Raw genomic sequence first — 24,999 nt, 5'->3', positions numbered from 1 at the left:
ATTAGGTTATTCTAGACTCCCTTGATTTTAGAAACCCCTTTGAAAGCATCTGCCTGATTCCAACTATTGTTTTGGATTGGCTGCTACAGAATGATTTGTTCATTTCCCACTGACCTGCTGTGTGATATAGCACACAATGTCAAATTCCTTAGCTGTTCTGTGCATTGACATAAAATAATTGAGAACTGTACTGTGCAGAATTAAATCTGTCTTTCTTTGTAACACTTTGCTTTCCTATGGTGTATTCTGCAAGGTCCCAGATCTCCCTCTTGAAGACTTCTGCTAATAGTTTGTCCTCAGGGCTTCCCTTTGACTTAAGCTCTCCAGCCACTGCTGTATTTCAGGTAGAGAAGGCTGACTTTGTGGAACTCTGTTAGGCTATTCATGGCAATGCAGGGTTTTTATAGTGTTTTCAGTGGTATTGACTGCACCCATATGTTCATATTTTCCTGTGTGAAAACCTTTTCTAGAATTGAATAAGAACTTAAGTGAATTACAGGAGAAACAAGTTTTAAAGGACCGGAAATCAAAACTGATCAGACTCTTCAGTCTCATCTTTGGAAGCTAGAACATAATAGAACCATGTCTTTGAACTGTGAGGAAAATTATTTTCAAACTAGAATTGTATATTCAACTAAACTGTCAATATGAGGGCAGCCCAGGTGGCTCAGCAGTTTAGTGCCGCCTTTGGCCCAGGGTGTGATCCTGGAGACCTGGGATTGAGTCCCACATCGGGCTCCCTGCATAGAGCCTGCTTCTTCCTCTGTGTGAGTCTTTGCCCCCCCCCCCCCCCCCGTCATTCATTCATAAATAAATACACAAACAATATGAGGGTTAAATAAAGATGTTTTCAGTCATTCAGGAAATAAAATAACATCCTATATGTGCTTTCTCAGAAAAGTAATAGAAAATGTTCTTTACAAAATTAGAGAACTAGAAACGACTTGGGATCCAGGAAATAAAGGCTGTACCAGAAAGGCAAGGATAATCTTAATATCCCAGGATGATAACGTAAGAAACTCTGAGAGTGATAGTTGGGCAACGTCTTGGAGGGCATCCAGTCCAGAATGGAGCAGACCAGAGAGCTTCAGGAGGAGTAGTTCTAAGAAAAAAAGTGAAAAAGATAGTTTAGCTGATGCAATTGTTCATATTGAAAAAGTATTTACAGTTCTGTCAGAGTTCACTATAAATTTATACACGTACTTTTAGCAAATGAAGTAAAAATGAAAAATACTAACTCTAAGGTAAAAAATTACATAAGAAATTTAGTAGTATGTTAATTTTCTTAATTGAAAAGGTATACTATAAATTTTTTTTTAAGATTTTGTTTGTTTATTTGAGAGTGAACAAGTGCTTGAGTGAGCATGAGTGGGAAGGAGGGGAGAGGGAGAGGGAGAAGCAGGCTCCTCGCTGACCAGGGAGCCCAACATGGGGCTGCATCCCAGGACTCTGGGGTCATGACTTGTGCTGAAGGCAGTCAACCAACTGAACCACCCAGGCACCCCTAAAAACTATTTTTTAATCAGATATAATTTTTAACATGCCTTTTACAATTATTTTTTTAGAATTATTCATTTATTTTAGAAAGAGAGTGTGATTGGGGAGAGGGGGCTGAGAGAGAAAGGGAGAGAGAATCTTCTTTGGCTTCCCCACTGAGCGCAGAGCCTGATGTGGGGCTTCAGCTCACGACCCTGAGATATGACCTAAGCCAAAACCAAGAATTGGATTCTCAACAGACTGAGCCACCTTTTAACATGCTTTAAAAAAAAAATTATGAAAATACATAAAATCTACCGTCCTAATCTTCTCAAGTACAAAGTGTTAACTGTATGCACAGTGTTGTACAACAGATCTCTAGAGCTTATCAAATGTAATTTTAATGAATATGTAATATTTCATTATAAGGGTATACTATAATTTGTTATACAGTCCTACGTTTTTGGACATTCTACTATTTTGTTATGATTTTGAGTTTTGCAGTAGAAATGTTTCTGGTTAAATCTTTGTTCACATCCTTGACTTTTTCTTCAAATTAAATTCTTGTATCAGAGGAGGTACACATTTTCATTAAAGTTTAACCTTAAGTAGATATTTGTTTAGTCATCTTATTTGTCTCAAAAATACACATTTCCTTTTGATCTGTGGTTTAATGTCCAGAAACTTGGAGAGTTTGGTTCAGTTAATCTTGGGTGAGGCCTGGGCATCTGTATGTTTCAAAATCTTCATAGTTAGGAACCTTTTTTTTTTTTTTTTATGAGACAGAGTGTAATCAGAGGCAGTGTGGGGGGCGAGAGAGAGAGAATCCTAAGCAGGCTCCACACCCAGTGCAGAGCCTGACTTGGGGCTCAGTCTCATAGCCCTGAGATCACAACCTGAGCTGAAATCAAGAGTTGAGTGCTTAACCAGGTGCCCCAGTTAGGAACCATTTCTAAATATTTAATGGACATAAACAAAAGTACTTGAGGGAAGTGTGTGTGTGTGTGTGTGTGATCTTTGTAGAAGATATTTGGAATGTAGACCATTTAAAATACTTACAAAAAACTTTTTCTTTTTCCCTTAGGAACGAATGATCACACACTTTGAAAGGTCCAAAATGGAGTAAAAAATGAGAACATACGCAGTTGAAGATGGGCAGTATCTGGGAAGAGATCAGCTTCTGTGTCAATCTTCTACACTCCTCCATGGAATTAGAGGAGGCAGTGAAACCTGATCTGTTCCTTGACCTTTGTGCATTGGAGCCGGTGAGAAGTGTCAGAACAAGGAGAACATCTTGCTGAAAACAAGTTCATAGGATGAGAAAAATCTACAAGTGTTTTATTTACAACATTGATGCCCCTTTCCCTTCCACACCCTGACATGGATGTTTATGCAACTTATGTGTGTTGTTCCTGAGCCTTCTATAATGTTTAAATTGTTTAATCTTTCCAACTAAAAAGTTTAACATCTTTTAAAGAACTATGACATCAACACCATAATATGTAATCTCCAGGAGCAACTGCCTATAATTTTTATTTATTTAGGGAGTTACATAGGTGATGGGGGAAATTGTTAATTATCTTTCCGTTTCCTGAGAAGCCAAGGTTACATCTCGCAGAAGTGGTTTGGAGAAAAAGAGTCCTGAGTTAAGGAGCCATGGTTCTGTCGATTTAAAACAAAAAGAAGAGTGTACAAAAACTGTTACAGTATGATTCAGATCATTTAAAAAAAATCAAGTGCAATTTTGTTTACAAATGGTGTATATTAAAGATTTTTCTATTTCAGATGTACTTTAGAGAGAAATATTAGCTTAACTCTTGACATCTGCTATTGTGACACATCCCATTGCTGGCAATGTGGTGCACACTCCAGAACTTTTAACTACTGTTTTGTAAGCCTCCAAAGGTGGCGGCATTGCAGAATCCTAGGCAATGCTTTGTTTGCCTTCAATACCATTCACTGGGTGTTGCACTAGATGCAGAGAGGCACTCCATCTCAGTGCTTTTGAGTGAGCCCCCTGCTAAAGGAACTGTAATGCTTAAGCAGGAGCTAATACAAAGGAAACAGGTCCTTCTGGCTTAATTGAAACAGTTTTTCCTGCATGAAGTAGTGTGGAGGCCCTGGACTGCTGCTCATTCTTTAGGATTGACTGTTCTTATACCTGGTGTTGATTTAAAGACTGTTTATAAGAGACATCACAAGGTGATGGGATTCATTTGAAGCACTATATTTCTGTTTTAATGGTTTTGTCCAATTTTGCCTTCCCAAGATTTTTGTTCTACATAGAAAGTTCATGCCACTTTTTAATATAAAAAAGTTTTAACAAAATTAATGTATTTTCCTCATTTTTTTTCAAACTTGTCCCTACAGACCCTTCTTCCTCTCAAACCCTTGTGGGAATTTTCCTTATGTGGCTTTTGTTCTTCATCATCTTACTATTTGTTGAAACCAGTGATCACATCATGCAATCTTTACTAACTCATACAATAGTGAAAGTGTTTACATTTATTTAATCTCTCTCTATAGCTGTTTGCTGTGGTGATTTAACAAAAAAAGTCACGTAGGCAGTATCTCTAAGGAACAATATGAAGAATTGACTATGTTCTCAGGTTAACCTACTAGCAAAAGGCTAGTGATACTATTTATTGTGTGCATCTGTTCTTCCATACTGAAACTAAGCAGGTGAAAAATAGTTAAAATGCAGCAAGATAGTTGGTCAAATATTTTTTGAGGTTGGTTAGATGTTGACTTAAGACTAGAGAAAAAATCATACTGTGTATAGTAAATTATATAGACTGGGACCTGATAATTCTTCTTCTTTTTTTTTTAAGATTTTATTTATTTATTCATATGAGAGAGAGAGAGAGGCAGAGACACAGGCACCATGCAAAGAGCCTGACATGGGACTCGATCCAGGGTCTTCAGGATCACGCCCTGGGCTGCAGGCGGCGCTAAACCGCTGCGCCACCAGGGCTGCCCCCTGATAATTCTTCTTTCTCTTAATGATGTATGTCACTGTAATTATAGTGTATCATTTCTTAGAACTGGTTCAGAAGTAATTTACAGTATTACATTGATCTGTTTAGTTCTTAGTCCTTGGGCCTGACACTACTAGGCATTAGGACTTATTCCAGAACAGCAGCTGGCAATTCTAAATTTTTAAGGTGTTCGTTTTTTGTGGTGAAAGTCAGCCACAACACTTGATTTATTTAGCAACTTTTGTGTATTAACACCTTGAAAATATTTCACTAGATTATCAGATACAGCATTTGGTAAAGAGGGACAATGATACTAATTTACAGGTGAGGAACTGATGTATAAAAATGTAGTGAAGGGGAAAGAGTAAATAAAGTGACCAAGGCCAGTTTTTTTTTTTTACTTCTTATCATAGACTCACCCTTTTTTTCATTTACATTTTTTAGACCCAAATGCTTATTACTCTTATGACCTACCTCCTCTGTTTCCTGCTGGAGCAGGATGGAGTTGCCAGATTCACTCACTTCATTATTGCAGTAGTTTTCAAACTTCAAAGTGCATGGACTCACTTTAGGGACTTACTAAAAAGCACCGACTGCTGAATCTCCCTACTCTGGATTTTCTGATTGAGTAGGGAAAGAATGAGGCCTGAGACTGCATTTCCAGCAAGTTCCCAGGTGATGTTGATGCTACTGGTGTAAAGCACTGGCCTAGGACAACCTTTTAAAAACTGGTTGGGATTATAATGGTAATGCAAAAACCACCATTTACTAGGTGTTCAGAGGGGGTCAAGAATTGCTAGGCGCCCACGACGCTAGGTTAGTGCAAAGCACTACCATCCTTTTGCGGATAAGAAAATAAAGCCTCCGGAGATTAAACGTCACAGCTAGTTTCCTAAATAGGAAGGAGATCTCCATCCCGGCTAACAAGCCAAAGCTCGAATTCACCACCATGCTATATTACTTGAGACAGTTTTAAGTTATTTTTTCCCTTTTTCTTAAACCCCGACGCTAGTCAGGCTCCATGACCAAGAGGCGCCAAGTCCCAAATAAGGCGGGGACCCAAACGCCGGCGCATTCCTCGAATGTGCGTTAGAAGCTAGGGCGGAAGGGGCGGGGCTTTCTGCGGAAGAGGCGGGCTTAGCCCCGCAGGAAGTCCTGTGTTGATGGCTGTGGAGCGTAGGCCTGTGGCTGGGGTGCCGCTTCGGCGTCGCGGTTGACCCCCTTTCATTGGGCTGGTTCCCGGCCGAGGACCCGGCCCGGCCCACTCCGGGTGAAACTGCTGCGGTGACCCTGCTCGCCGCCATGCACGACGCCTTCGAGCCAGTGCCGATCCTAGAAAAGCTGCCTCTGCAGATCGACTGTCTGGCTGCCTGGGGTGAGCTGAGGGCCCAAGGGGCCGAGGCAGGGTCAGCGCAGAAGCGGTTCCGACCTCTCACAAAGTAGGAAAGTGGACAGGCGTCTGGCTGTATGAACTCCGGTCGGACGCTGTCGGAGAGAGGCCTGGGGTGGGGAAGGGCGTAGTATTGTAGACGGTGAACGCTGTTTGGGTAATCCTCAGGGACCCGGCCGTTTTAGGTTCGTTTACTCTTGTTTTCGGTACCGAGTTGAAGGTTGAGCTTTTCTTGTTAACGGTGCTCGGCTTTGGCTCCTTTCGATTCCCAATAAGTCTTCAGTTTGGGAGGGGCAAACAGTGGGGAGTTTTCAACTTGTCCAGATGATTCTGTTGTTTTCTAGGTGAAAGACGACACTATTTTGGGAGGCTCTAACTGCTTAGCATCATATGCCTTTTTCCCCTCAGTGATCATTCATCGTTCGCTTCTCATTACTGTAGGTAACTCGTATTGTTTTAAATTCAATCCAGGCGAGTAGTCGATTGCCTTATATTCAAAGTGCCCAAGTTACCTAACTGTGTAGGTAGAAGAGCGTCAGTCCAGGCTGTCATGAAATCTAACCTATTAAAAACTTGTGTAATCCTTCTGCAGTTGGCCAGTATAGAAAGCAGGGTCCGGCATCTCTTGTATGCTCTAGAATACAAGTGGTTTCAGGGGGCTAAACCTTGACTCTTAATTATGAACATTATACTTGTAGAGTGGTTGTGTCTGATAACAGTCATCAAAGACCAAACAAATAATTTCAGTCTTTCTTGTTACTGTCCAGGTCCTAGAAATCAAGGGCCACACAAAGGTGACTCAGAACTCTTAATCAGATCTTATACTGAGCCAGGGACCCAAGAGAGGCCTGGTGGAAATCATGGTAGTGGCTAGCATCTTCTGCATCATTTATGGACAGTGCCACCCAGTCAGTCTTGCAGAGTTTCTCACAGCCTCTTCAGTAGGGTGCTTTCACTACAGGTCTTCATGTTAATGTGCACAGTCTTTGCCTCTAGCAGCCCTGGGTTCCTTTAAAATCCCACCTCCACAGTAAGCTGTCCTAGTCCCTTGGGTGAGGGAAAGAATCTTGCTTCCTCCAGATATCTCCAAAAAAATCCTCTCTATTTTCTGTTGTTAAATGCTCAACAAAAATTAAAAATAGAGGAAAAAATTTTTAAAAATGAAAGACTTGACACTGCTACAAAGGGACACACATTCCTCTAACTCCACATCAAATATGTACCAAATGCACACGTGGACCAGTTTCTCTGCTAAAGAGAAGGATAAAAGGATGAATAAGAAGCAGTGGCTGTGCTCCTAGGACACACAGTGAGGGACAAAGTGACAGGAACAGATAATGATACAAGATAATTGATACAGGAAGCATTTGCTGCCTGTTATAGAAACAGGGAGGAGGGGTACCCAGTTCAGCCTAGAACATATGCTTCTGAAAAGGATGAATGCAGCTGCCTACCGTGCTTTACTTAGCTTGCCAGAGTCCTTGACTGATGCCTTGTGGAATGAGTAGTACATGTATCTCAGCCTTTCACTAATCTACTTTGTCACAGTAAAGATTCCTTGTACTTGAACTTTTCAGAAAAATAATTTTGAAATGTTGCGTAGTTTTTTGTCTACCATGATCCCCCACCCTACAGGGGAAATGCTCATTACCTTTTAGGGTGCCGTGGTAGGTATTGGGCTACAGGAGGCTACTTACCACCTCTTGACTCAAAGCTGTTTTCAGATTTAAGCAGCAGTGAGTATTACTCTATCTAGTCGTTACCCCCTTTACCAAAAATTCATCCAGGAACCTCCAGAAGCCAGATCATGCAGGGCCAGACAATAATCGAGAGACACCATAATCCATCCCTTGGGAAATGGAAATGAGGATATTGATGATGATGACTTCTCCCTAAACTCCAGGGTTGTAGAATCCAGCTGCCTTTTCAGCACCTTCATATGGATGTCTAATAGCATGGCTGTAATGGTTCTTGATTTCACTCTCCCAAAACATGCTTGTCCCCCTGTACCCCACATCTCAGCAAATGACATTTCTGTTTACCCATTTTGCTAATGATTTTGGAGTCGTTCTTCACTTCTGTATGCCACTTCCAATCCATCTGCAAATTCTTTCTGCTCCACCTCCAGAATAAGTCTCGAATCCAATCACTTCTCTCCAGCTGCACTATTTCTGTTCTGTTGAAAGCACCACCTCTCTCATCTGAATTACTGTAGTAGTCTTCTGAGTGATCACCCTGTGTTTTTCATTGTACCACTTTCAGTCTTTTTTTTAAGATTTTATTTATTTATTCATGAGACACACACACACACACAGAGGCAGAGACATAGGCAGAGGGAGAAGCAGGCTCCATACAGGGAGCCCGATTTGGGACTTGATCCCAGGACTCAGGATCACGCCCTGAGCCGAAGGCAGACTCTTAACCACTGAGCCACCCAGACTTCCACACTTTCCATCTTTTATCCACAGAGGTAGAGTGAGCCCTTGAAAACTTAATCTCATCACATCTCTCTTCTCAGAATCCTTCAGTAGCTTCCTGTCACAACTGGAATAAGTTCCAGGGTCCTTATTCTGCTTTCTACATCTGACATCATCAGGCCTCTGGTTACTTCCCCTCACCTACCCCATCTGCGCTCCCCATCCGTTCTCCTACTAGTCACACAGTCTTCTTATTTCCATAGCACACAAAACACATATCTACCTTAGGGCTTCTGCACTTGTTCTTTTCCTCCTCCAGGCACTCTCTTGCCCTAAATATTACATGGCTCATTCCTCATTTCCTTCAGGTCTCTGCTGAAATGTCACATAAATCAGCAAGACCTTCCCTAACTATTCTATATGAAAGACAATGTGCTATTCTCTTATTCAGCCTTATCTTTCTTATCATAGCTTGCTACCTAATGCTATTTTATGTTATATTATTATTGTCTCTCCATATTAGAATATGATTTCCTTCAGAGCAGGAACTTTGTTTTATACATTGCTTTATTTGTAGTTCTAGAATAGTTCCTTGTAATGGTATTCATTAAATCTTTTTGTTTAACGGATAAATGAATAATGATATTAATAGTAATAGCTTCTGCTTATTGAATACTAATCTTTATTCAACTTTTATGAAATAATAACTCCATTTTGCAGAGGAATAACCTGAGAATTTAATTTTTCCAAGGTCATGTATCCAGTAAATAATGTCTGATTCTGGCCCCTGCTTCCCAAACTTTAATATATATTCAGAGCCTATAAAAAAAAAAATGCTGACATGTATAATGTATGTGTATCTGTATGTGTGTTTACACAATCATTCTTCTAGTTTCCAAAGAAACAATAGAAAGAAAAAGGACTTAGATGGTTGCTTATAGGAGAGGGAGATAACAGGGAGAGTGGACAAGGGTGGAAGCTACACTTACCACAATTTTAGCATTAAAACTACATACCTGCATCATATAACTTAAAAATTGAATTAAAAAATACAGATTTTCACCACTGCCTAGTTATTGTGTCAGAATCTGGGAACAGGGGACGCCTGGGTGGCTCAGCAGTTGACCATCTGCCTTCAGCTCAGGGCGTGATCCTGGGGTTCTGGGATCGAGTCCCACATCAGGCTTCCTGTAAGGAGGCTGCATCTTCCTCAGCCTGTATCTCTACCTCTCTCTCTGTGTGTCTCATGAATGAATAAATGAATGAATGAATGAATGAATGAATGAATAAATAAATAAATAAATAAATGCTTTAAAAAAAAGAATCTGGGAACAGCACTCGGGAATGTGCATTTTTAATAAGTTCAGGTGACTCTGATGCAGCTAATCAGGCTGATGCTTTAAGAAACACTATTCTTTGCCCTATGACCCCAAAAAAGGGGAAGTGACCACTACCTTTTTCATTTCTGCAGTGGCCAGTGTTGGGCCAGGAATGGAATGGTTTATCACATGAGCTTGGGCTGAGTTGCACTGTTGGACAGAGCTTCATTAGGGTAATTAGGAGATGATGGCCTAGCACTTACTCACTTCCCAGGAGGAATAAAGTCCAACCTTGTGGCTCAGGATGAAGCTGTCAGGAGTTTTCTAGGGCTGGTTCACATTTGTTTACGTGTGTGTTACCCACAGACTATAACGTTTATGTAGTGTGTCCCACTTTCTGGTTTGCTGTACTGGATCCCAGAAGAGACTGTCTACCCTATTCTGTGCCTGCTCTGCAAGCTTCTCATTCTCTGTTTTGCATCCACGATTTGTATTATATGATGGTGTGCCATAAAATGTGGAGGCCCAGCATGGGGCAGGTCCTCTGGTCACCTGAGCCCCCACTGACTTCTCTTAACCAAATCAAGCCTCCTCAGGGGTTCTGTGCCATAAGTGCATCTAGATGATGTACTATTTTCCCTGAATGAGTGTGAGCATTAGGAATGTGTGTGTGGTACTTTTACTATTTAAAGAAAGTTGTTACAGTACTTTGCATGTATGATCAATGCATTTTTTTCTCAGCACCTTCAAATTAAAATGTGAAAAGGGTTAAATAAAACTTCAATTAAATTTTTTTATTTTAATGTATTTGTCTGATTCTCAATTTTATGACTAATAGACGTTTGATAACAAACATCTGTTGGCAAGTAAACATCTCGATTAAAATGAAGAGTAGGGGCAGCCCTGGTGGCGCAGCGGTTTCGCGCCGCCTGTAGCCCAGGGCGTGATCTGGAGACCCTGGATCGAGTCCCGCGTTGGGCTCTCTGCATGGAGCCTGCTTCTCCCTCTGCCTGTGTCTCTGCCTCTCTCTCTCTCTCTGCATCTCTATGAATAAATAAATAAAATCTTTAAAAAAAAATAAAATAAAATGAAGAGTAGACCCCTGAATGTCATGCTTATAAGTTTGACTTCATATTTTGGTAGTGCAGCTTCATGAGGATTTAAGCCCCATTGTGACAGTATCACAGATTTGCTCTCAGGTAACCTGCAGCAAACATGGAAGGACACATAGTGATACCAGTTGGGGCCATCACTAGGGTCCCTGGGGAGATTGGGATATGCTGTTGCGAGGTGCCTTGTAGAGGTAAAATTGATAGGTCTTACAGACCCGAGTGTAAGATGAAGCTGTTAGGTAAAAACAGGAGCTGTTAGGGATTTGGGGAGCAGAGTAGGGAGAGAAGGAGGGGGAAGATGGTGAATAATCTTTTGGTTTTTTGGTTATAGATTTTTAGGTATGCTATAAGTGAGTTAAAATTTTTCCACTTCATTTTATTTATATCTGAAGTAGCAGTGAGTGTCCTAAAAATCAACTTGAGACTTATCAATTGCTCAATACAGTGATATCTAGAAGTAGAATTCTAAGCACAATATCTTTTACAGAGCAAGCATCATGAACTTGTTTCTTTTGTCTTCTATGTTCTCCAACATAAATCTCCAGCATTCCTTGAGAGCTAGTTTTATTTCTGATTTCTCTTATGTCATTAAGAGCATGCATTGTCTTACTCTCTGTGTCCTGCCTTGGTTTTAAAACACAAAGGAAGTCAGACTCACTACATTTTTCTGGAAGACTGGGTACATCAACCTGGAGAAGTGTTCCTGATGTGACCTCTAACCTGTTTTTATAAATATAACCAGTGCCTTTCAGACAACCTCTGGCCAACACCCATTCTTTTGATGTAGGCTACCTTAGTCATTGCATCACAGCTTGTGGTTACATCCTGATGCTTCTACACACATCTTCCTATATGTATGTCTCTGGACAAATTATCCCCTAGGCCTCAACTTCCTCATCTATAAAATGGAGATTTATAAGAAGAACATACCTCAAATGGTAGTCATGAGGATTAATGAAGTAACACATGATATGTGCTTAGCATGTCCTGGAACACATTGCATGCTCAATAAAGTTTTATCTATTTGTACCATTATCCAGTATTTTATCTTGCAAAGGATCAAGAGAGTTTATGAAAGAAATGAATGACCTTTCACAGTATCAAAAAGATGAGGAAGTACCTGTACATGTGTAACTTCTCTTAATAAGTTAGTATAGATCTGTCAGGGTAATTATTTAAACGCTTTTTGGAGCCTCTTTTAGTATAGACGAGTGTCTCTCAGAATGCAGTCCTTGAACCAACAGCATTAGCATCACCTGAGAACTTGTTAGAAATGGAAATTTTCAGGCTATTGCAAGACCCACTGAATCAGAAACTGAGGGCAAGGCCCACCAATCTGTTTTAACAAATCCTCAAATAATTCTGATATATACCAAAGAGTCACTAGCCTAGACCATCTTTTTTCTTTTTTTTTTTTTTAAGATTTTATTTATTTATTCATGAGAGACACACACAGAGAGGCTGAGACACAGGCAGAGGAAGAAGCAGGTCCATGCAGTGAGCCTGATATGGGACTTGATCCCGGGTGTCCAGGATCACACCCTGGGCCAAAGGTGGCACTAAATCCCTGAGCCACCCGGGGATCCCCTCTTTTTTCTTTTTTAAATAAGAGCTTTACTGAGATGTAATTCACATACCTTACAATTTCCTCATTTTAAGTGTACAGTTAAGTGTTTTTCAGTACATTCACAGAATTGTGCAGGTATTGCCACAGTCAATTTTAGAACATTTTCATCACCCTAAAAAAAAACCAAAACCCATATCCATTAGTATGTACTCCCCATTTTCCTGTCTGGTCTTTTTGTCTCTACAGATTTGGCAATTCTGACATTTTATATAAATAGAAGCATAAAATAAGTAGCTTTTTTCATCTAGCTTCTTGAGCATAATGTCAGATTCGTCCCTATTTTAGCATGTATCAGCATTTCATTCCTTTTAATAGTCGGCTACTATTCCATTTGTATGGCTTTGCCACATTTTGTTTATCCATTCATCAGTGGATGGATATTTGGGTTGTTTCTACCTTTTGGCTGTTACAGATGCTGCTGCTCTGAACATTTGTGTACAAGTTTTTGTGTGGACGTATGTTTTCATGTGTCTTATGTATATGCCCAAGGGTAGAATTGCTGAGTCATATGACAACTGTATGTATAATCTTTTGATGAACTGCCAGACCATTTTCCAGAGTGACCACACCATTTTTATTATATCCCTGCCAACAATGTGTGAGGGTTCCAGTTTCTTCACATCTTCGTCAACACTTAATTTTATCTGCTAGACCATCCTTTAAGATAGTGAATTCTGTGAACTTAATATGCCATGACAGTTATTTTCCCTAAAGTAAAATCATAAAACCTTTAAATGATGCCATTTAGCTTTGTTTCTGATAGTTACCTAGTTTCCTGTTTATACTATCCATTTTATGATTTTATATATATTTATCCTATTTTTGGTCATTTTAATTTTGAAACACTGAAGGCAGGAACATTTATTATTCTCTAATATGTCTAGTAATACTTTTTTTGATTGGCTGGTTCTCAAATACTTTTTTAAAAAAGATTTTATTTATTTATTCATGACAGACACAGAGAGAGAGAGGCAGAGACACACAGGCAGAGGAAGAAGCAGGCTCCATGCTGGCAGCCTGATGTGGGAATCGATCCCGGGTCTCCAGGATCACGCCCCGGGCTGAAGGCAGTGCCAAACTGCTGGGCCACCGGGGCTGCCCTCAGACACTTTATGAATATAAATATTCCTTAGCTTTGCAAAACGGCTGCTATCAAAAACAATTCATTTTCTTGACCCTTTGATTTCTGATTATAAGCCCCAGCTCAAGAAATAGGGTTTTACTAAAGCTGATTGACCTTTCTCACCGCTGTTTTCTCTTCTAGAAGAATGGCTTCTTGTTGGCACCAAACAAGGACATCTTCTTCTCTATAGGATCCGAAAGGATGCTGGTAAGTGGCAGCTCTCCAGCATCAAGAAAGAGGTGACTTACTACTCATGCAAAAAATTTTGATAGTCAGCTAGTATACAGCTATGAAATCAGTGATTCCTGGACCATTAAAAATAACTGGGGTTGAGACAGTATGTTGGGAAAGTGGGGAGAAGCATGAGAAAAGTCTCTAGGTTTTTTTTGTTTTTTTTTTTTTCAGACTCTGTTCCCCTACCCTGATTTCATCAGTGGGGTTGAATGTTCCTCCCCTCCTCACTTCTTGGAGACTGACTGTCAGAAATAGGAAATATCACTGATGGGAATAAGGTTTTTTTGTGAATGATGTGGTAGTAGGAAACAAAGTTAGGAACTATTGATTTAAAAACCTTTCTTAACTTGTGAGGGGTGGACTAGGAGAGAGGAGGTCTGGGTTTGAGCCCAGGTTTCTCCTGGGCCAAATGACTGAGTAGGTCCTTTCCAATGTCATTTTCCTCTTCTATAAACTGTCTCACAAAATTGTTGGGGTCAAATGCAAGGACTTTGAAAAGTAAAGCTCCAATCAAATGTGACTTTATCAGTGATAAATGTGGAATAATAGGGGCACCTGGGTGGCTCAGTCAGTTATGCTTCCACCTTTAGCTTAGGTCATGAACTCAAGGTCCTGGGGTCTTGCCCTGGGTCGGGGTCCCTGCTCAGTGGAAAGCCTACTCCTCCTCCTCCACCTGCTCCTCCTCTTGCTCACTTCTTCTCTCAAATAAATAAATAATCTTAAATAAAATTTTTAAAATGTAGAATAATAACTAAAGTGAAATTTATTTTGTTAGGGTTTCCTCTTTGGGGAGAGAAAAAACACCTCAACTCTCTTTTCCTCATTTTATTTCTTTGTTCTCTTCATGGAAAATTGATGTGTTTGGATAATGTATGTTGGAGCTACAGAGTCTGTAGAAATCTGCTGTTAATGCCAGAATGTGTTGAACCATATGAAATTGTCATTATTTGACTATATTAGAAAAAAAATTTCATAACTTTCAACTTAAAAAACTTTTTGTAGTAAATAGCTTAAGGTTAGAATGGAAATAGATACTTTGTTTTGGAACCTGGAGAAAGGGTAACATGGGAAAAAGGGGCATTTTTCTAGGGTGTATGGGGGGGGAATTTTCTTCTACCTATTTTAGGTTCATTGGGTGGGAACATATAAATTGGACAAAAGACAGATTAACAGGAGAAAAATGTATTAACATGTGTATTATACATACACATGGGAGCATTCAGTGATGGGTAACTCAAAGGGGTGGTTGAAATTTGGGCTTATCTTAACAACAAATGAACAACAAATTTTTAGAGAAGTGATAAGACAAAGGAAAAGGACCCTGAGTTTCTAGGATGGCAAATTGTTAGAAGGCAGACACATGGGGGAACTAATGTAATAATGATGAGTAAGTAAAGTTTGTTAGTAGATTGGTCTAGTGTCCTTTCAGGGCTAATGAAATCTAGAGCTATTTCCACTGATTAAATTCTGTCCTTGGTAGAGAGGGGAGGAGGGACACCTTTGTAAATGTATATTCTGTTTTTAGGCAAATTGAAGGGAAGGAGAGAGCCTTTTTTTATCTGCTTCTTCTCAGTTGCCTTCAGCTCAAACTGTTTTTTCATGGACACGTATTGACATTTGCACTGATGGTACAGAAGTGATAGTACTAGAACTGGTCCTTAGCATAAGTTCAGGATAGTGGTTAATGAGCTTATTGGTACATAACTGTTCTAGTAGTTGATGTGTTGTTCTCTATAGAGCACGCACTCACTGTGGTTTCTGGTATTTTAAGCCAAGTTTCACTTAAGAATGTTCTTTGTGAGGCAGTAAAAATTATTTTATTATATCTAATCTTTGACAACACATCTTTTTAATAATCTCTGATGTAGTAAGAAGTGCTGTGTGCCTGGGTATGAAGCACAGTGGCTGGCTCGAGAAAAAGTACTTATTTGAGTTTTAAGCAGAACTGGCCACTTTTTTTTTTGTGGGACATCATTTTTGCTTAAAAGAATGACAGATTATGGTTTTTCAGACCATTTGGGTGTTTGGTACATGTTTTCTTAAAACGAACAAAGGAGTCTGTCATTTCAAAGAAAACAACTGGAAGTATATGCTGCTAAAAGTAAGGCTGGGGCTTTCCATAGAAAATTAGAATTGTGGAAAAATTATATCCACCTCTATGAGCTCGACAGCTTCTCAATACTTTTCTGATGACATTGGAGGTGATAATGAGTATGATTTTACATATATATATGTCCTATAACAAAATGTACCAACATCTGGAGAATCTGTATAACTCAGTGAACAGTATTTTCCAGTGCTTGAAGTTTCTAAATCATGCATGAGTAAAAGATCCATTTAAAAGTTCTAAATCATGCATGAGTAAAAGATCCATTTAGTACTGTACTTAAAGTACAAGAGGTGTCTGGGTGGTTTAGTTAGTTAAGTGTCTGACTCTTGATTTCAGCTCAGATCTTGATCTCAGGGTCACGAGTTCAAGCCCCATATTGGGCTCCATGTTGGGCTCTATGCTGGGTGTGGAGCCTACTGAAAATTTTTAAAATAATAAATAAATAAAGTGTAAGACTAATTGACTTTAATTTGACAGAAAGTTTCATTAATAGGTTCAGATTTCACATTGCAAGAAACTCTATTTGTCAAGTTTTGGTATAGTATCAAAGATGATGTACAGTTATCTGAAAAAGCTTTAAAAATATTCCTCTGGAAAAAATAAAAAAAAAATATTCCTCCGTATTCCAACTATATGTCCATGTGAGGGAAGATTTTTGTCCTCTCCTTCAATCAAAACTATCAAAATATTCAGTGCAGAAGCAGATGTGAGAGTTCATCATGTTTGCTTCTGGGCTGTCTCTCACTGGCTGCTACCTGCTTGACCGGTCAGGTCCCTCAAGTATGAAATTGGAATAATTATACGTACTTCTTGGTGGTAGTTGTAAGGTTATAGAAAATATGTGGGGAATCCCTGAGTGGCTTCGCAGTTTAACGCCTGCCTTTGGCCCAGGGCGCGATCCTGGAGTCCCGGGATCAAGTCCCGCGTCGGGCTCCCGGCATGGAGCCTGCTTCTCCCTCTGCCTGTGTCTCTGCCTCTCTCTCTCTCTCTGTCTATGAATAAATAATAAATAAAATCTTAAAAAAAAAAAAAAAGAAAATATGTGTAAATTTTTAAACCCAGAACCTAGCACCTAGTTATGACATAGTTTGTGATAGCTGCTGTAATTATTATGATAATTATTCTCTTTTTGACTCTTTGGTAACCTTTGAGACAGAATGTTTTTGTCATCCGCATAAGGCTGGCATCACTATTTTTATGGTATGTAATTTCTTCCCTTTTTGTAGCAGTGTTAACAGGTGTAGCATCTCCTGAAAGCGGCAGTAAGTATAGATGCATTAAATTGCTTTAGTGTTGAGTGTTTGCTCTATCCCCATGATGCAGGACGTATGGTAGCTGCTGGGATTTAGCTGGTCTAGATCTAAGGATGCTTCGGGCTGGGTTTCATTGCTTGGACTCTTTTATTTGATTGTAACTTTTTACAAACACTTAGCCAAAGTACTATTTTGTAGGATGAGACTTTCAGACTCACAGGTACCTTGCAGCTTCAGTATTCACTGTGGTGTGATTTTTTTCTGCTAGGTGTATGAAACACCTTGTTCTAAACTTGGAGTTGAAAGCAACTTCCTGCACTCAGTAAAGACAGCTATCCAGTGTAGGTCTCTGGCTTCCAGTCTTTCAGGAATTTTTAGACTCATGTAGGAGAGCAGTGTAGAGCAGCATTTTTTGTTGTGGTTATTTTTACACATATCCTTGTGTTTGAAACTGTACATGTTTGTTTCTTTTCTATAGGTTGCAACAGGTTTGAAGTGACACTAGAGAAATCCAATAAAAACTTCTCCAAAAAGATTCAGCAGGTAGGCAGTGATGGTCTCTACAAGAATATTTGACTTCTGTGAGACCCTATCAAAACTAGAACTTCAATGACATTATTTATTAATTCTGAATTTTCTGCTGTCTGTTCTCCCATTTATGCAGGGATCTTAGTCCATCCATCATGTGCCTGAGATCCCCTAGAATGAGCAGAAATTGAGATTGCACATACATAAAAGTCAGATCCCTACCATTGGCATAGACTCTTTAGTCCCTTTTTTTAGTACTGTACTTAAATGAACATTTGTTAAGCCTTGTCAGAAATGTTAATTGAGTCTAATGATTTGTTCTTTTCTAGATCCATGTGGTTTCCCAGTTTAAGATTCTGGTCAGCTTGTTAGGTAAGAAAACGGGTTGCAGTTGTATTTCTTCTGGTGAAAAATAAAAGCTATGACCTGATTAACTCTTTCATGGTTAAATTGATAGACCTTGAAACTCGTTCTAAACCAGACACAGCATGGTACACAAGTATTAAGGGCAACAGCATCCCTCATAAATTTGAGCTCTGTTCTCCAAGGAATGTAATTCATTCATTCAGTCATTGAGCAGATACTGACTCCTGCTCCAGGCATTAGGGATACCAAGTTGAATGAGACAGGACTTCTGTCTTTGAGATTGGTGTTCTGATTGTGAAGACTGAAATGACAGAAAGTAATCATGATACAGTGTGATAAGTTACAATGGCAATTTATAAAAAATGTGTGGATCTTAGTAATGGGAGGGACAACATCATCTAGGGATTATGACAGGAAGAGAAAGGAAGGCAGAGCATTTTAGGCAGAGGTCCTGGGGTCTGGCCAGACTTAGGATGTCTGTTGGAGAGTGGCAGAGTGGCAACAGATAGGGGAGAGAAAGATCAAGGCCAGACTATTCAGGCCCTGTTTGAAAAGCCATAGATTTGATTGAAGGTAGCCAGTGAGGCCTTTTCTTAACAGAAGACTAGAAACTTGCCTCATGCTTTGTACTGGTCAGCCCAGAGCCCAAAAGGTAGAATCATTTTAAACTGAGTTTCGAGGAGGAAAGAAAAACTCTTAAAGTAACTAAATCTTCATGAGTAAAACTAGATAGGAGACCTGAGTGAAACTATTTTGCTTGCTTTGCTAAAAAATAAATCCATGCCATGGGATTGTACCAAATCCACAGAGGATTTCCTTTCTTTTACTGATGCTTGTTAATAGAAGGAGCTTTGAAAGCCAGTTCTTATACAAATATTGCATCATAAATTTCCAGACTTGAGAAAGACAGAGTGTAAGAGTGCTTGGGTTGTGAAAGAGCTCTTCTACATAAACCAGTCCAAATGTAAAGGAACAGAAGTGACCTCTTAAACATTTGGTAATGTGATTCTGAGAACAGACCAGAATAAATCCTTGTTAATGAAACCGCAGATACATCTTCAACCAACATTTGCCCTTTGGTTCTTCTGATTGTTGGTTATTTTTTTGTGTGTAGAGAATTGTGCTAATTTATACTGTTGTTGTACCTCCTTCCAAACAGAAAATAACATTTATGTTCATGACCTATTGACCTTTCAACAAATCACCACAGTTTCAAAGGCAAAGGGAGCATCACTATTCACATGTGACCTCCAAGTAAGTATAGGCAAGGTGAAGTTTGACTTCATGTTTTAATAAATATGGTCTTTCTTATATTATTCCTACCATTAGATGGGAAGAATAACATTGATATCCAAACCCAGCAGAGACTCCAAAGAAAGTGTTTGATTTTGGATTGTATTAGAGAAATGTCTCCCTTTGTATGTGGTCTGAAGGGGAAAGATTTGGGTTCCTTGTGTGTGTACTAATTAGAGAACCAGACATCTGTATGGCGAGAGGCAACTAACACACAGTAAAAGCCCTTGCCATGGACAAACCATCAGTAGGAAAAACCAGGCTTAACCAGTATCACAAACATATTATTGTATTCTTTGTCTGTTGGGTGTTTTTTGTTTTTTGGGAAAGACATTTCTCATTTTTGCCAATTCATCATCCTTACATTATTCAAAATCTGCCTTGCCCTTCTACTCAGCTTTGATCACTTTTTAGCATCCGTGATCTACATTGATGCTGCACTGTTTTATGCTTAGACATTTTTCTCCTCACTCCTTAAGGGATTGAAAGTGAGCACTGACACATGCTGATCCCTGACCAGCATGTATTGACAGCCATGAGTGAGAAACATTTAAGAACAAAAGGAGTAAGCAGTTACATAAGTGAAGGCCTGCCCTGGGATTTTCCTGTGTGAATTATGAATGTCCAGGAGATTTATGGGGATTGGGGCTTTGACTAGCAGCCCTTGGGGAAGAAGTGCTCTTCCGTACATCTTAGAAAACTGGCATTCTTCCACTCAGTTTGTGTGGCAGTGTGATTTTGTATTACAGGGGATTTTCAGATTAGTAGCCATTTCAAGGTAGAAAATCTCTAATTAATTTAGCTGTCACTCAGTTATGGAGTCATTGTATACACATCTCATTTTCTCTGGGTATCTCTTCCTAGCACACAGAGACTGGTGAGGAGGTATTGCGGATGTGTGTGGCCGTGAAAAAGAAGCTGCAGCTCTATTTCTGGAAGGATAGGGAATTTCATGAATTGCAGGTAAAGTCCATGTTACCTGGTCCATGTTGACTCCCACCTTGAAAGACTTCCTGTTCAGTAATACTGAAGGTCAGGACCTTGACCTGGAGCTCTCTCCAGATGAAGGCTCTGCCACGGGTACATGAGAGCCTATTCATGGCCACTCATCAGAGTTTCCTGGTCTTCGGAGGCAGGGGAGATACAGTTCTGTAACGTTAAATGGATTGGTTTATTTCAAAGTGGATATCTAATACAATCCAGTTCATGGGTGGCTTAAATTTTTGTTAGGTGGTTTCCTACCTGTATGCTTGTAGGCTTGTGTTTAGATAGGGGTGAGGGTGATTTTGCAGCATGGGGGTAGAATGACAGGAAAATCATGTTGTTGTTGTTTTCCTGTTAACATCTTTCCATTTGAACTCTTGCTCTCTTTCTTCAGGGGGACTTTAGTGTACCAGATGTGCCCAAGTCTATGGCATGGTGTGAAAACTCCATCTGTGTGGGTTTCAAGAGAGACTACTACCTAATAAGGGTAAAACTTACTATTTTGCATATATCATAGGTTTACCTCGGGATGATGGTCACATGATCATCTGAATTACAGGTCAAGAGACTGCCTTAAGTAGCGTTTTGGCATAACAGGGTTTGTGTTTGTATGTTTGGCTATTTTTTATGCTTCTCAGAATCTCTACAAATAGATGTCTGATGCCCAGCAGCATCAACTCTCAATTCTCTACATAACTAATTATCCATATCATGTATCTAATTATCAGAACAGATAGTTAGGGCTGCCATCTTAAGGCTTCAGTGCTCAGGAATTATAAACTAATTTTCGTATTAACTTAAGTATTTTTAAGACTTTGAGTTTTCTGCATGCCAAAAGCTTTTAGCATATTTATTTTAAAAGTTATTTTTATTTTTTTTAATTTCAAAAGCCACATGTGTTAATATTAAAAAATAAGGAAATAAAGACAAGCAAAATAAAGGAAATACAAGTTACCCATAATCCCTTCACTCAGAAATAATCCCTAAAAATAGCATGTTAAACATTATTTTGTGACCCTTTTGTTTCTTAACCCATGTGGTAAATATCCATGATGTTGGTTTTCCTCCAGTATGCATACTGTATGTAGAAAAGGTTAATATACCATTCATTTCATAGAATAACCCAAATTTCTTAGCTTTATATCACTCCCATATTCCAGGGTTGGCAATTCTCTTAGAAGCCTTTCTCTCCATCTCCATTTCTCCCCACTTCCCTACTCCCTACCTTGTTAGCTCTTCTTTATTTATCTAGTTAATATATTTGTTCCATTTTTACGTTATTGGGATGTCCTGATTTTATCAGCATCAGAGTTGCAAACTCGTAAAGGAGTCACTGCTATCCAGCTGACTGATGAGCAGAATAGCAGCTAGACCTGTAGGTGCTGAAAGAAGTCTGTGAGGGATGGGGATATAGAGCCAGAAGCTGCAGTAGGCTCTCATTCCTCTGACTACCTTGAATGCTGCCACCATCTTCATGAGGGTACAGTGTTTTGAGGGTGGGAAATCTTGGTTTAGGCCCAAGCTATTAAAAAATTACTTATTTATATCATACAATAAAATTCTTTCTTTTTGCTATACAGTTCTAACATAGCTTAGAGTCATCTAACCACCACCAAAATCAAGATTCAGAGCAGTTCCATCACCTGGAAAATGCCTTCATGCTCCCCTGTGAAGTCAACCCCTCTTCCTGTGCCCCAACCTCTAGTAATCACTGATCTGTTCTTCATCTCTTATAGTTTTGCCTTTTCCAGAGTATCATATAAATGGAATCCTACAGTATGTAGCCTGTTGAATATGGCTTCTTTCACGTGGCATAATTTGATATCCATCTGTATTGTTGTGCAAGTCATTATATTCTTTATGGCTAAGTAGTACATGGTATGAATGTACTACGGTTTGTTTATCCGTTCATCAGTTGAAGGACAAAGTTTTTTCCTCTTTTTAGTCATTATGAATAAAGCTGCTATCAACATTTGCATACAGATTTTTACATAAACATAAGTTTTCATTTCTCTTGAGCAAGTGCCTAAGGAATGGGATTACTAGGTTGTATGGTAAGTATATACTTAACTTCATAAGAAGCCGACAAACAAAATGGCCATACCATTTTGTATTCTCACCAGCAGTGAGTGAGAGTCCCAGTCACTCTGCACCCTCACCAGCACTTGACATTGTTAGTTGCCAGGCTAGTTGCTTGTCTCCTGTGTTAAAGAAAAGGAAGCCTGGCTCTATGTTGTGATGACAAAACACAGTATAGTATTTCCTTAGGAATATTATTGGCTTCTGTAGATTTGGGGTTTTGTTTGGATTTTTCAGGCCATGTTCATGTTCAGGCCCCTGGTGAGAGAACGTCGATTGACTCACTTTATGTCTTCCTATAGGTGGATGGAAAAGGGTCCATCAAAGAGCTCTTTCCAACAGGAAAACAACTGGAGCCGTTAGTTGCACCTCTGGCAGATGGAAAAGTGGCTGTGGGTCAGGATGATCTCACCGTGGTGCTCAATGAGGAGGGGATCTGCACACAGAAATGTGCCTTGAACTGGACAGACATCCCAGTGGCCATGGGTGAGACCACCATAGCGGCTGTTTCCCACTTTGGCCTGGGGTTGTGTGCCATCCTCAACAGAATGGAATCCCATTCATAGTGTTAGCAGACTGTGGTTTACAGTGTCATTTACTCTGTTCCCCTTCTTATAAGTAGATGAGTGTTTAAGATCATTAAAAATGGGATATTCTGGTTTTTTTAGGAAGCTGGGTTGTGTCCCAGAGAGGGAAAAATATAAACAGAGTTACATGTTTTAGGAAGTGATTGTCTACTGCCATATATTTTTACTTCTTGCTCCTTTTTATTTTGCCTCTTTGTAATGGTTTTATTGTGTCCTTTGCCAGATAGACCACATTTGGAAATTAGTGGAAATTATTTATTTATTCCTATAATACATGTAACCCAGTATTGAGGTGCTTTTGATGTAATGTTTATTGCTTCTGTTGTCCTGTAGCTTGGAGGTGCAGATTGCATCTAAAGGCAGTCTCTGGCCTACCCATTGGGTATTTCTGCTCCTACCCCTGCCTCAGGCTCTCAGCAGTGGTACTGCTGAAAGGGTGTGTGACCACTCTTGCAGCAATTTATTTTCAGTCAAAAGAGTGAGCATATTAAAAATCGTTACTGCTATGGAGTGGAGCATGCAGTCATGCCATCTTTAAGGACTCTAGCTGGGGAGGTAAGGATTACATCTTGGATAAAGAGATAAAGCAAGGCACTGCTTTATCAGTTGTTCAGAGATGGGTTGAGATTCAGTCGTTCAGAGAGTTCAGCTTGCCAGTAAGAAGTTTCATTACATATGTAAGATTGGACTAGACTGGGTAGGGAGTTTATGATCTGGCTTGAAGAAAAGTCCCTGTCATTTTAGGCAGAAAAATAGTCTGAAAGGTGATTGGAAATGCTAATTTGTGAAGGAGCATTATAGAGATTGACCTGGGTAGAGCATGTGGTCTGAATTACAGAGAAATGAGGGTAGGCCGGTTGTTAGAGGCTGCAAAGGCCTGAGAGGCCCGTAGATTCTAACTGGGAGAGTGTTTTGGTAAAACCATCATATTCCAGGGTAATTATTGTGGTGATGGCTAGAGATGAACAGATCAGAAGGAAGATAAATAAAAAAGATGATATAAGGCTCAAGATTATGTTTATTAACAAGTTTGAAAGGCTAAGAGCTTCTTGGGAAGCTTCATGGTGTTCTGGGGGGCCCTTGTGTTCCCTTCAGAAGAGGAGTTGTGCGAGAAGTGATGAGATATGTGTAATATGCTTGAAGTATGCTTCTGTTTCCCTAGTGTTAGAGTTCCTGTTTTATAAGCGTTGTTAGCACCCAGTGCCTTTGGCAGTGTTTCTTAAAAATATATCTGTGCCTTAACACACTGAGGAAAGGAGAGGGCAGGGTGTTCTCTCTAGGCAGGTTAGGAGAACCACCATCTGACAGGATGAAGACTAAACTTCCTCAACGGTGTGCATTTTAAACTTCCTTTATACTCTGCTCCCAACTTGACCACCTCACTTAGGCTCCAGTCATCTTGGACGCCCCTGCACCTAGCCATCATCACCCGTGCTCTTGCCTCTTCCTTTCTTTGCCCAGCACTGTCCTACTCATATGACAAGGCCCTGTTCAGTGGCACTTCCTCTCTGAAGTCTTCTTGACACGCAGGCAGAATGAGTCACTTCCCCCTTGGTGCTTCCACAGCCCTTCAGGTTTCTCTGTCATGATACCCACACTGTCCCACTGGATGCAAGGAGTCATCTGTCTCCTCTGCTCACGTAGGAGCTCTGTGACCTCTGGACTCATGTCTTGATCCACTTGGAGTAGGGCCTGAAACCTAGCCATTTAGGAAATGCTTGCTGAATAGATGAATCACTGTCATTATCTTCCATTTATTAGATGTCTGCTATTTACCACCCACTCTGCCAAGTTTTGAAGATACAAAGAGATCCAGACCATCTCTGTTGTCAAAGAGTGGGGGAGATGGGACAATGATACGATATGACAATCAAAAGCCTTTCTATTAAAGATTACTTTTTTAAATTAAATTAGACCTTTAATATTAAAGTGGGTCAGATTAAAGGAGACAGAAATTTTACATATTTATACAAATTAACACTAAAGGGAATTATACTAGCTTTTAAAAATGAGGCCAGCATAAAAAGTAAAGTAAAAAAATCAATACAAAACATTTTTAAATTTTTTTTGTAAGATAAAAAATACCAACATTAATAACAGCAATAGCATTCAAAGTGATGGGA

At 39.7% G+C, this 24,999-nt stretch overlaps 2 protein-coding genes and 1 long non-coding RNA gene across 9 annotated transcripts in view; 2 read left to right on the top strand and 1 right to left on the bottom strand.

Annotated features, from left to right (window-relative positions):
- The window catches only part of TMEM87A (transmembrane protein 87A), a 38,175-nt gene extending 34,371 nt beyond the window's left edge, over window positions 1–3,804 (top strand). For all 6 annotated transcript variants that reach the window (XM_072808704.1, XM_072808703.1, XM_072808699.1 and 3 more), the window contains exon 20: window positions 2,561–3,804. In XM_072808704.1, the coding sequence (XP_072664805.1) occupies window positions 2,561–2,602 (42 nt within the window). In that variant the 3' untranslated portion in view covers window positions 2,603–3,804. The remainder of the gene's footprint in view (window positions 1–2,560) is intronic.
- Window positions 835–3,175, bottom strand: LOC140622920 (uncharacterized). Its single transcript, XR_012022577.1, has 2 exons — window positions 2,536–3,175; window positions 835–1,102 (listed from the first exon to the last, which is right to left on the bottom strand). It is a non-coding gene; the product is annotated as an uncharacterized lncRNA (long non-coding RNA).
- Window positions 3,805–5,575: 1,771 nt separating the features above from the next.
- VPS39 (VPS39 subunit of HOPS complex) overlaps window positions 5,576–24,999 on the top strand; it is a 47,105-nt gene continuing 27,681 nt past the window's right edge. Inside the window, exons 1-9 of one of the 2 annotated variants that reach the window (XM_072808693.1) lie at window positions 5,576–5,829; window positions 13,584–13,649; window positions 17,016–17,048; window positions 17,518–17,582; window positions 17,897–17,939; window positions 19,093–19,187; window positions 20,091–20,189; window positions 20,605–20,697; window positions 22,592–22,775. In XM_072808693.1, the coding sequence (XP_072664794.1) occupies window positions 5,757–5,829; window positions 13,584–13,649; window positions 17,016–17,048; window positions 17,518–17,582; window positions 17,897–17,939; window positions 19,093–19,187; window positions 20,091–20,189; window positions 20,605–20,697; window positions 22,592–22,775 (751 nt within the window). In that variant the 5' untranslated portion in view covers window positions 5,576–5,756. The remainder of the gene's footprint in view (window positions 5,830–13,583; window positions 13,650–17,015; window positions 17,049–17,517; window positions 17,583–17,896; window positions 17,940–19,092; window positions 19,188–20,090; window positions 20,190–20,604; window positions 20,698–22,591; window positions 22,776–24,999) is intronic. The other variant, XM_072808691.1, reaches the window with a different exon arrangement.

Source organism: Canis lupus, chromosome 32 (assembly GCF_048164855.1).
Source record: "Canis lupus baileyi chromosome 32, mCanLup2.hap1, whole genome shotgun sequence".
Classification (NCBI taxonomy): Eukaryota; Metazoa; Chordata; class Mammalia; order Carnivora; family Canidae; genus Canis; species Canis lupus.
Note: the sequence above shows the minus strand (reverse complement) of the source record. Positions and strands in the feature narration are given on the sequence as shown.